A 12,969-nucleotide genomic window follows, 5' to 3' on the forward strand; every position below is an offset into this window, starting at 1 on the left:
CCCTTCCCCAAACTGCAATGCTTACCCATCACTACCAGTAGAAGTCAAGAAAACTGATCAACTAAAGACACTGTTACTATATTGAAACAGTCTGTGATCTGTGAAAATTGAAATATGTGCAACAGTGAAAGCTCACATGTTGCATCGCTGTGACGCATTGTGAGCTTTTAGAAGGGCTATATGCGCAATGCGTATGTCACTGCTTTTATACTTCACGTGTACATTTCTAACTATAAAATAGGGCTTAAGTGCTTTAAGTGGCAAGCTCTGCTGTGACGTCATTTGTTGCGTGGCCAGTTCCTCTGCCAGAGCTTCTCTGGCAGTGTCTCCACCTCAGCACCTCTCCTCCAAGCTTCCTCCCCTGGCCCTGTGACAGTGTCTCCACCTCAGCACCTCTCCTCCAAGCTTCCTCCCCTGGCCCTGTGACAGAGTCTGGCACCGTACCCGCAATTATGCACACATGCAACAAGAGCACTATGTTGCACATGGGTGGTGCACTGCACACAACCTTTCACACAGCCTTTCTCGGGCGGCAGTGGCTCAGGGGGTAGAACTGTCGCTTTGGGAATGGGACGGTCCCTGGTTTGATCCCGGGCTCCCCCTGAGTTATTGTCAAAGTGTTCATGAGCAAGACACTAATTGCCAGTGGTGTGAAGTAACATGAAGTAGGGGAGAGCCGCCAAGGATGTAACATTTTGCACGTTTCATTTTTTTACTCAGAGATCTACACATGTAATATTTTCAGGCAACGGACCTACACATGTCTGCTACCATAAACCACTTCAAGTTATTTTTTTGATAAAACAGTTCGGGAGTTATTAAACCGAACGTGGACGCTGTTCCAGTGTTACATTTGCTGCGCATATCGGATTAATTGTAACGGCATGCATGATAAATGTAACAACGCTAAAAAACACCATTAAACATATCGTTTTCAGCTTAAAGCAATTATATTTCATTGAAGCAACTCCTTAGCATTGTTTTCATACCATGGATGTGATAAGAAAATGTATCAAACATAAGGGAAATATTAAATAGTATCGGGTGTACCAGTTTGGGCGTTTGAGTCAGTTCAATGGGGAAATACATTGATTAAACAAACGTTTGATTGATTGAGTTGTACAATGTTATACAACCCTAAACTAATTTTAGAATACACTCAGTAATGAATACACCTGACTGAACATATAATATTGGCCAATATGTCAAATTTGTAAATATTACATATAATGGTATTGAATGGAAAGTTTTGCAAGTTTTCTTTGCCGTTGCTTACAGACCAGAATGAACGTGAATTCCGTCTAAACACGATGCAAACTAATGAAGAACATAAGCATGAAGACATCCATGTGGATTTTTATTCACCAACACCAAAGAAAAAAATTGTAGCACACATATACTCCAGGTGTAAAACTTTACGCCTTTTGAGAAAAGTCAGTTTTTCGCCAATAACTCCCCGTTTTGATTAGAAAACATACATTAACCACTTCAACCCTATACAATACATGATTGGCCATTTGAAATTAGCCGACCTACCAGCTCACAATGCGTATTTGAGACGCATTGTGAGCTTGTAGATCAGCTATTTTCAAAAGATTTTGTACACATTTTGAACTTGTGCTGCTATATGAGTACTTTTACTTTTAGTAGCCTACTTTAAGTACATTTTGATGTCGATACTTTTGTACTACATTGCAGTATTTATACTTTTACTTCTACTTAAGTAAAACATTTGAGTACTTTTTCCACCACTGCTCATTTGCTCCCGATGAGCATGTTGGTGCCTAGCAGGGTTTCCTCTGCCATCGTGAATGGCACACTGTAAAGAACTTTATAAATGCACCAATACAGATAGAAAAGAAATACAATACAGATAGAAAAGGCCCTCAATCTACTATAGAGGAGTTGTTGGTCTTTTGTACCTGACTCAAACTTTTCACTGAAGAGTGTGCAAGAGAATTGAGTAAGAATATGGATTAAGAGAGTCTGCCAAATGCCTAAATTGTAAATGGTGATACAGTAGTTAAAATACCTCTCTTGTAAAGCAGAGAATGTGAAGGTAGTTTGTTCAAATCCATCTTTTTTTAAGATCTTAACTGTGCATGTAAATCTGATACAGCGATAAAGTTATTACCATAGTTGTCACCTTTGTCTGTGGTGCATGTCTGTGGTGCATGAGAGTTGTTGGTTTTTTTCTCAAGTTTGTGCCCAGCTCTAATTGTTCACTGAGTGAAGAGCATGGAAGAGAACTTAATTAGCAGGAAACATGGTGGTGTAGTGATAACTGATAACCTTACATTACCTTTTGTAAGATCTTCACTCTGCAAGTGTCTGATAAGGCCAAGTAATTACCACAGATGCCATAGTCACATTCATCTTCCATTTAAAGGCAGTGTAAGCAGAAAGTTCATGGTTAAAAAACCAGGGATGAGGGTCGTTTTCCAAGTTTGTGCCAGGCTGTAATTCTTCAGTGAAGAATGTGCATGATAAGTGATTTAGCAGCAGGAATCTTGGTTGTACAGTCAGGTTAAAATACAGAACCTTATAAAAGCAGGGACTGTGAAAGCAGTTGGTTCATATCCAGCTCTTGTAAGATCTTCACTCTGAATGTAAATCTAATAAGGCTAATATGTAATTACATTACCATACTTATCTTCCACGTCTGTCTGTGTGCAGAGGAAAATGAAAAATATATTGTAATCCTTTGCTTTCACTTTCAAGATTGTCAACAGTGTGTATTTTGTGTTGTTTTTGGGGTTGCACATTTGACTGTTAAGAGTAGGCCTACTTATTTCCCCGTTGCACTAGTAAATTAAAAGGGGAGGAGTGTACTGTTTAGCCAGGGACTGCTTTATGTTAGCCTGGGATCCAGCCTGATTCGCTATGTTCCTATTTTTCTCACTTCCCTACTCAGTCTGTCCAGGGTCCGATTTGACTTTCAGGAAGTGACTCATGTTTCACATTAGTGTGTATGATTGTATGACAAAGAGTTATAGTTGAAAGATTTGGGACAGATGGAGGTTCTTCCTGGCCTACTGGGACTGTGCTTGCAAAGTTTCATGCTGATCGGTCCAACGGTGTCGGAGATTAGCTGTTCACACACACACACACACACACACACACACACACACACACACACACACACACACACACACACACACACACACACACACACACACACACACACACACACGGACGGACGGAGGGACGGCAGCGAAAACGTAGTCTACGTCTGGCCTGGCGGAGACAAAAACGTGGACCAGACCTCTCCCTTATGCAGCGTGTCTCATTCAACTCAGTCAAGAGGCATTCATTGAAGTCATTCACTCATTCTCATGTTCACTGTACTCAAGTGCTCCTCGAGGGACATTTTGGGCGGGGGTGGTGTTGGGGTGGAGCAATTGATTACCGGTAATTGAACATTTTATTTCACAGTATGTAGAATGGGTACATTTCAAACGAAAGTTTGAAATGTTACTATGGACGGCACCATGATAAAGCATTACACTTGTTTAAAACAGGGAGCACCATTTTCAATTCATCAGAGAATGAAAGAGAAGGGGAGGGGGCGGGAGGTTGTCGAAGTTCAGTAATCAGTGCTGCCTATGAAGTACACACCAAAGGCACGCCCGGGGAAAGAAATCAAAGCGGGGTGAATTGTAAATGCATGGGAGGGAGGGAGGGGGGGGGGGGTTTGGGGTGGCAGCCTGTAGCCTGTTTATACTGCTACAGTGTCGCGCGTTGAGAATAGCAGATCTACAAGACACGTTGTGAGCTCATCTACGGTCTACTACCTGTATAGACCTGTATAATCATGGATGGGGGTTCCCTGAGTGCAGCCATTGCTGAGGTTTAGGCAGCACTGATCCATGGACGCAGTGCCCTGTTAGCCAGGTGTAGGTAATCAGTGCTGATTACACCCAAGCCCCGGACACCGAGAGGAAGCATTGAAGCGAAATGGACATGCTGGTCGATCGCAGGTACTGCAGCTCGAGCGGGCGGCACTGGGCCTAAAACATGAACGCGTGAGCCAATACTCAACCACGGCGGTGCTCGTTCATGACTCGCACACGCACGCACGGTGCCCTCCTCATGCTTTTTGCCCGGCACGTTCATTTTAGGCACAAAATGGACGGAGCCCACCACTTTTCCAACCCGGGGTGAAAAGGGAGTATGCGTTGATTGAGCAACTCAATGCAAGTGGATGGGAGGGGAAATCCGGTGCCGTCTCTATTATTAATAACTATATGATATGATTACACCTCAGTAATGGCTGCGCCCAGGGCACACGCCTCCGTGGATTCGTCTATTCTCGGTTGTTGCCGGAGCGTGACGGAGCCTAAATTAGGCGTGACAAAGCTGTGACAGAGGGGGCCATGAGCGCTGGCAGCAGCAGAGGTGCTGGCCCGCCGCTCTCTTGCCCTCAAACACACAACCTGTCTCCGTACCTGACAGGACGCACGTTGCCAGCGCTCTCCCGGCCGCCGGCGTTACGCCATATTAATATTAATCGCGTGTCTCCTGAGAGGGGCGACGACAGCCTCCTCTCTCTGAAGCCGTGACATGTTTGAATATCATTTACCTGCCTGCTAGCCCCTTTTATTCCTTTTTTCTTTTTACCTCCCCTCCCTCCCCCCTCCAACATTGTGCTGTGAACTGTCACGTCAATGACGCGGGGGAGATTTGAGCAGACAGAAGAAACAGGGATTGCTTGCTTGGCGGCGAGGAGAACTCGTGAGAGCTGATTCCCAAGCGAAGGCAGACTGGAGAGCCTTGTCTCTCAACCAGTCCACGACATGTAGAGTATGCAGACAGTGGTGGATCCACAACATGTAGAGTATGCAGACAGTGGTGGAAGAAGTACTCACATGTTTTTACTTAGATATCAAATACTGCAATCAATGTAGAACTACTCCGTTACTAGTAAACGTCTGGAATTCTCAACCAGTCCACGGCATGTATGCATCTACCTTAAAGGAGAGTTCTGCACTAGCCGTTTTCTTTTTTTTTACTGAATTCTGTTGATAATGTATATACCGGTATGTTATTACTGTTATGGCGGGGGGGGGGGTGAATATATATATATATAGGCGCTGGTAGAAACGGTACGCGGACCTAATGCTGGATAACGTGGATACGGAGAGTGACAACATCGTGTGGACTTATTTTCCACAACATGTAGGACAGGAAAAACAAATTGTGCGATTGAATAAGAGATTGAATAAGGCCTGCACAGAGGGTAAATCCGCAAAATCGGTATGGAACCCTCGGCATGGATTATTATTTTATTTATTTTTCCAGTGGTCAATGGATACGCGTCAACGTCTTGTCCAGAATTCTCCTTTAAAGCTGCAATCCAGAACACATTTGAATAAATAAAGCATTGCTTTAACCAACCTGGATGGTAGAGTAAAGCCCATCCTTTATGTCAATCCCCGTAGGCTGGCCTGTTCCGTAGCCTCCGTTGTGTTCACAGTCCTGTGACTGACCAAGTCATAGACTGTGACGTATATGCGCAGTATGCCGCTGTCGCCTCTGACCAAGTCATAGACCGTGTAGTCTATGCCGCTGTCGCCTCTGACCAAGTCATAGACTGTGACGTATATGTGCAGTATGCCGCTGTCGCCTCTGACCAAGTCATAGACCGTGACGTCTATGCCGCTGTCGCCTCTGACCAAGTCATAGACCGTGACGTCTATGCCGCTGTCGCCTCTGACCAAGTCATAGACCGTGACGTCTATGCCGCTGTCGCCTCTGACCAAGTCATAGACCGTGACGTCTATGCCGCTGTCGCCTCTGACCAAGTCATAGACCGTGACGCCTATGCCGCTGTCGCCTCTGACCAAGTCATAGACCGTGTAGTCTATGCCGCTGTCGCCTCTGACCAAGTCATAGACCGTGTAGTCTATGCCGCTGTCGCCTCTGACCAAGTCATAGACCGTGACGTCTATGCCGCTGTCGCCTCTGACCAAGTCATAGACCGTGACGTCTATGCCGCTGTCGCCTCTGACCAAGTCATAGACCGTGACGTATATGCGCAGTATGCCGCTGTCGCCCCTGACCAAGTCATAGACCGTGACGTATATGCGCAGTATGCCGCTGTCGCCCCTGACCAAGTCATAGACCGTGACGTATATGCGCAGTATGCCGCTGTCGCCTCTGACCAAGTCATAGACTTTTATTTTCTTCTTTTATTTAATAATTTACTTTTTTGAAGCTAGATGTGAGCGGGGAAACTCTATAGTGTTAATATAATATAACTAGCACATCAGCAGTGGTCTACCCTTCCACTAATTGACGTGAAATTTAATTGCAAAAATCTCCGTTACTGCTTGTGTGTGTGTGTGTGTGTGTGTGTGTGTGTGTGTGTGTGTGTGTGTGTGTGTGTGTGTGTGTGTGTGTGTGTGTGTGTGTGTGTGTGTGTGTGTGTGTGTGTGTGTGTGTGTGTGTGTGTGTGTGTGTGTGTGTGAGAGATGACGCATGCTCATGATCAGGCCTCCAGTGTTTGGGGTAATAATTGCTGTGACGTCTGCCTCGGATCACAGCGAGCTGTGACTCACGCACAGTCCAAACAAATCCAGTGGCGTCTCTCTCTCTCTCGCGCCTCTGGATTAAGCGCACATTATAGACACACGCACGCATAGTCGCATATACTCACACACACACTCTCTCTCTGGTCCTGTGATCTGAGGACCATCAGCTCCCCTACTAGCCTTGGCTGTCATGGCGCTCCTCTTTCATGTGGCCTCGTGGCCTCGGGGCCACTTCTTTGTATGTTAGAAGGTGTGTAGCAGCGACTCAGCCCTGCATGGCCCCCTCTGTGTGCATCATTAGCACCACACAGAGCATCCAACCTGCAACCACATCACAGAGCAGACCAGAGAGGAAGGCAGGTGGAGCCAGTCCGTTGAAAGGAGCGCACAGAACAGTGGTGGGGAAAAAGTACTCAAATGTTGTACTTATAAGTAAACGTATCAATACTGCACTGTAGATGTACACCGTTACAAGTAGAAGTCCAGAATTCAAAATGTACTTGAGTAAATGTACAAAAGTATCGGTTTCAAAATGCACTAAAAAGGTACTCATATTGCAGAATGTCCCATTTCACAAGTTCAAAATGTGTACAAAATCTTTTGAAAATAGACGATCTACAAGCTCACAATTTTGAGCTTGTAGATCGGCTTTTTTCAAATGGCCGAAATGTATATAGGGTTGAAGTTGTTAATGTATGTTTTTTGTAATAATAATCCAAATCTTCAAAGTAACTAGTAACTAAAGTGTTCAAATAATTGTAGTGGTGTAAAAGTACTGGAAATACTCAAGTAAAGTACCTCAAAAGTGTACTTAAGTACAGTACTTGAGTAAATGTACTTAGTTACCTTCCACCAGTGATCAGAGCAACCAGAGAGCCATGGAGGAGAACGGGTGGAGCGAGTCAGTTGAAAGGAGGAAAGAATCTCCTACAGGAGAGACAAAGGGTTTCAGATGATGGAGAGAGACGGAGATGGGGAGCCTTGATGGATGGCTGAGAATGAAGCAGAGAGGGGGAGAGAGAGAGAAAGGGATGAGCAGTAGAGGCCCCAATTGAGGAGAAAAGGGCAGAGACAGAGAGAGTGGGTTAAACCAATAGGGCTAATGATGTGAAGTTGCCACTAAAACTAGCAGGGAATTCAATCTGAAGCATACACATGTTTGTACGTACACACGCAGGCACACACACACACACACACACACACACACACACCCACACACACACACATTGTGGGCCATGTCTTAGGCAAACATTTGTTAATACACACACACACACGGTCACACACATTTTGGGCCATGTCTTAGGCAAACATTTGTTAAAATAGCAGATCTACAAGCAGCTTTGAGCATTTCAGTCTAAGGCGTCTTTCCATGACTTGAGATTATGGTATAAATCTGTAAAACCCACAAAAAAATCTAAACAAAATAAGGAGCAAGGCTGTGGGTTTTGATTTCTGTGTCCATCTGACATTGTTCTTTTCTCAGTGATCTTTTTTTGTGTCTTTTTTTTTAAAGGAACAAAAACGACCCTGAAACCATGGAAACAAACCATGAAAAAAAAACACCCGGCTGAATCACTTGCCCACAATTTCTTGGGAGCCTCACAAATCCCTATTGTGTCCTCCTCTCTCTCCCTTTCACTTCTTCATTTACACCATGCCATTTCATCACATGTGTCATCTGAATTATAGCTCTGCAGCACGTCACAATGTATTTACACATACGTCGCACAGGGTGGCTCGCCTGGAAATTATCCTGGAAAATTATCTTCATCACAAATCGGTACCAAAAGAACGGAAATCACAGAGCCCCACAGAGCCCCATGACTCAGTGTAAAAATGAGTTCTCTAAAGCAGTGGTTCCCAAAGTGGGGTCCGGGAGGCGGGGGCCCCTAGGGGTCCTTGAGAGAGATCCAGGAGGTCCCCAGCTAAATGATAAATGATAATTATTATCCATTTGTAGACAGAGTTACATCAATAATCATTTTACAATATGTATTGGGGTCCCAGAGATAGAAATGCCATTAAATAGGGGGCCGTCAGACCCTAGAGCCGTATGGGGGGCCCATGGCATATATTTTCAAATGGGGGTCCGCGGGCTAATGAGTATCTTTTTGGGGGTCCTTGACATGGAAACGTTTGGGAACCACTCCTCTGAAGTCTAAAACAATCAGTCTACAAGCTCAGTATAAAAAGGTATACTGTAAGTAATAATAATTATTATTATTATTTTAGACGTTGGCTATTCAAAAATACCAGATCTCCTATGTTTTGGAAAATCGTTGAAATTTGTGCAAAAAATTACATTTTTAACTCAAATCTTTAATAAAATTAAATAAATAAATACATCTTTTGAAATATATGTATTTTTCTAAATGTGGGAAAAGAAAATGGGATTTTCATGACCCATAAGAACCAGTGGGTTAATGTATTGACTGTATTATCCATACCATGGGTTCAATTCCCCATGATGTGTGGCGTGCACCTTCCCCCACCCTCGCTTTCTCTCCTCCTGTACTGAGTTGAGCGATGATCTTGGAAGCCTTCCTTTACACCCACACTTTCTGAAATGAACAGTAAGGCCATCATGCGGCTAGCACTTTCAATATCAAATTACACTGATCGTCCGCTGTATCGCTTTTTTAACCTCATGCCATCTGGACAAAGATACAGAACCTTGCCATGGAAAAAGGTCCGTTTTAGTAGGAGTTTTGTTCCCTCAGCCATCACGGCATTAAACAAACTGCTCCGCCAGTAGATAGGATGGTCCTGTACACAGGGGGGACCTCATGTCTTTGTATTGTCTTGGTGTTAATGTGCTGTATTGTTTTGATGTGGGTGTCTGGACAATTAGATTACTCTGAAAACCTGCAAAACCTTTCAGTCAATCCGTCCGTCCGTCCGTCCGTCACGCCACCATATATGGACCTCAGTCCGTCCCGCCTCGTGACACGTCACACCACCATGTATGGTCGTCAGTCCGTCACGCTTTGTGACACGCTCCATATATATCACAACACTGACCTCATTAAACCCTGGATAACCTTACATGGAGAAAACTGGATCATCAGCTATATCTGCATATATGGAGCCGGCCAGCAACTCTACAGTTGACCTCAAACCCTTAGATCTCCATATATGGATATATATGGATTCCATATGTTGATCCTTCCCCATCCATCCTTCCTCTTCGATGTCTCCCTTTTGACTGATACCTGTCCATTCAAACTCTAGATGGGCCTGACCCAAAGTTATTAGTGCAGCCAGCGAAAACTAGAGTTCTCCTTAGAAATTAACTAACTGGGCCCGAGGCCCCGCCTGGCCTTACTAATTGGCACACATTTTTACCTGGCCCGAAAAAGTTTAAAAAAAAAGAGGTCCATATATGGGCATTCCCAGACCTGTAGCTTCAACAGGACCTCGCCCTTTAGGGTCGCTTCTCGCCCTCAGGGCGTCTTAATGGTTAATGGTTATTATGTAAAGCAGCACAATGCGATAAATCAGAACCTTTTGGGTCTGGTTTATGAGTTATGGTGCATGTCATCTTTCACTCGCCACTATTTTAAGTACAAAATGTACTTGTATGCCCTTAACTAAATTATGGTTTTATGAACTATACTGTTGGTGTTTATGATTGTTGTCCATTATACTGATATGTGTTGTTTGTTTGTTTTAATCAGCTGGAAAAGAAACTGGTGACCCCACCCTTCAAACCTCAGATTACCGACGATTACGGCTTGGAAAACTTTGACACCCAGTTTACCAACGAACCAGTGCAGCTAACACCAGACGATGAGTAAGTAGTAGCTGTTCTCCACTCCTCTGTGTTAATGTAACTCTCCAATGGTTCATTTTTATTTCCATACGCTCAAGAGACAAATGAATACTTATATTTTGCAGTGAGTGGTACCACTCGACAAAAAGCCTCACCGTCATTAAAACGGTACTAATGGGAATAATGTATGGGTAGATTAGTCGAGTGGAAACTACACAAACTTTTGAAATTATCAAAGGACCTGAAAGGCAGACTTAACAAGGAGAGAGAGAAAGCCCCCTAGGGGGCGCCGCACTCCAGGGCAGGAGGAGCAGTCTAGCTCCGTTCAATTTTCATTTCAAAACATTTCTGTCGCGGATATGTTTTCGGGAAAACTGGGCCACACAGGCCTTTTATGATGTTAGGATTTAGATTTTGCTATGGAGTATTAAGAAAGCGATGGCTCAGTCAGTGTTCAAATAGCTCATGGTAAACCTAATAGACATGCACCATTTAGTTTTCTATAGTATGTGTTTGTGTGAGCAGTGTCCTAATTTAGCTGTATTTTGTGATTTGACTCACTTGGAAATGCTTCAGTGGTAAAGGGATTCGCAAATGAGGTTATTAAGTATTAAGTGCTGCCCCTAATATGGGGTGCATACTGTACGTTGGTTAGACAAACCCATCTAACTAAACACATGCACCCACTTACTACCCAGACCACCAGGTTTATGAACCATTGACACTACAGGTCTTTTGACTGTATGCTTAACGCGCGCACACACACGCGCATGCATGCATGCACGCATGCACGCACGCACGCACGCACACACACACACACACACGCACATTCCACACACATACGTAAATACATACTGTACATGCACAAACAAAAGTTTATGCTTACATACTGTTTTAAAAAATATTCATGAATGAATTAATTAATTCTTTTTTATCTTTTTAAATGGTCATTTTTAAAAATAGGAACCGGGAAAAAATATGTACATATTTATTCGCGACCCTCTGCTTGGGAAACAGTGTTCGATTGGAAAACATGTTAACAAGACGATGCCTTTGCATGCATTCTTCCAAGCTCGCGTCCTAGAGTTTGACTTGTGTTTTCAATTCACTTTGCTGTTGTTGTTGTTGTCATCATCATCGTTGCGTTAGTGGCCAGCGATTGGGAGGTTTCCAGTTTGAATCCCCACACACACACACACACACACACACAGTCCATCTGGAAGGCTCTGGGCTGCAGTGGAAGTGAATGAGAAAACCTCTCCCGTCGTGCCTCAAAAACTAATACTGAAGCTCGAGTGCCTTAATCACCCCGCCCCCCTCCCCACCACCACCACCAGAAGCTCTGTAGTCAACAGTAAAGCCTTAGCTTATATACTTCGTCAAATGTGAGTGTTGCTCACCAAAAATAGCCGATCTACAAGCTCACAACTGTCGTGATCTATTTCCGCCGTGCGAAACCGCCGCAACTAAGCATCGGGGGGCTCAAACCTCTAGCTCTCACGTGGGAATCCGTGGCACCACTGTGGGTCTGCGGCATGGAAGGGCGTTGCTTCAAAGGGGAGCGTACAGGCTCCGTGAAGCAGTCCCTTAGTGAAATGGTGAAAGATCACTCGCTGCATCCCCCCCTCCCCAATGAATCGCAGGGCTCAACTAGCCAACAACAAACCCCCCCCCCCCCCCCCTCCCTAAAAAGATGTCTGCATTCAATGAAGAAGAAAATACCCCCTCGAAGCTCCCTACAATGACGTCTTTATTATCCACCGGGGTCAGTGTTTTGATTAATGTGGACATGTTGCCTACAGGGATTCAATGGGCATCCTTGTTTTACATTAACTTTGGAGAAGAATAGAGCTTGAAGATATTTTGGCATGACCACAGACGTATGTGTGGGTTCCATTGTTGCAGATGGTCTGCAGCCAGCACACGACAAACACCCCCCCCCCCCACCCCCACCGAGCCGTCATAAAATGGATTCCATGAGGCTTTGTTTCACCGTGCCAACGGATATTACTAGACTTGTGTCGGACGACGTTTGCATTTTAAATCCATGCTGGATTGATTTTTTTTCAGGCTCTCCAGTGTTTTTGGTTTGTTCCAGATAAAGGTTTTTTTTTTATGAAGACCAACCTTCCCCTCCGTCCGACCACCAGGCTGTTGAGATTTAAATGCTCCCCCCGGCACTCGGTCGCGAGATAGCTTCTGAGATGGTTTGAAATGAAATAAAAACATCCCTGTTGAGCTTTATCACTAACGGCAGCAACAGGATTTTCAATACATATAGTGTTCCTAATCCTAAAATGTGGCTAATATAACAACAGTTTAACTGAGTTTCTTGTGACACTTCTCGTGCATAGGAAAATACCATCAGTGAAATTATGTGGATTTGTGTTATCGTTATATAGGTTAAGATGCATGCTGTGTTACAGCGGCAATCCATACATTTAAAGTCCAATATTTAAAACGCTAAAGGCCTATTCATACTCCATTTTTAGGCGATAAGGTGACCACCGAAACGGTAGTTACTAACTGCTGGCTAGCCACCAGGCTTGTGGCCCAGCCACTAGCCAGCACCATGGCCTGGCTGGCTAAAGGCTGGGCAGCTAGCCACATTGGTGTGTCATTCTCGCGTCGCCATATTATTGTATCGTGGTCTGACTCCTAGTA

At 44.4% G+C, this 12,969-nt stretch overlaps 1 protein-coding gene across 3 annotated transcripts in view; it reads left to right on the forward strand.

The window, feature by feature from the left end:
- The window catches only part of prkcz (protein kinase C, zeta), a 144,580-nt gene that overhangs the window by 121,572 nt on the left and 10,039 nt on the right, over positions 1 to 12,969 (forward strand). For all 3 annotated transcript variants that reach the window (XM_083770342.1, XM_083770344.1, XM_083770343.1), the window contains one exon: positions 10,211 to 10,326. In XM_083770342.1, coding sequence (XP_083626468.1) covers positions 10,211 to 10,326 — 116 coding nt within the window. The remainder of the gene's footprint in view (positions 1 to 10,210; positions 10,327 to 12,969) is intronic.

Source organism: Protomyctophum parallelum, assembly GCF_964188405.1.
Source record: "Protomyctophum parallelum genome assembly, chromosome: 7".
NCBI classification, from domain to species: domain Eukaryota; kingdom Metazoa; phylum Chordata; class Actinopteri; order Myctophiformes; family Myctophidae; genus Protomyctophum; species Protomyctophum parallelum.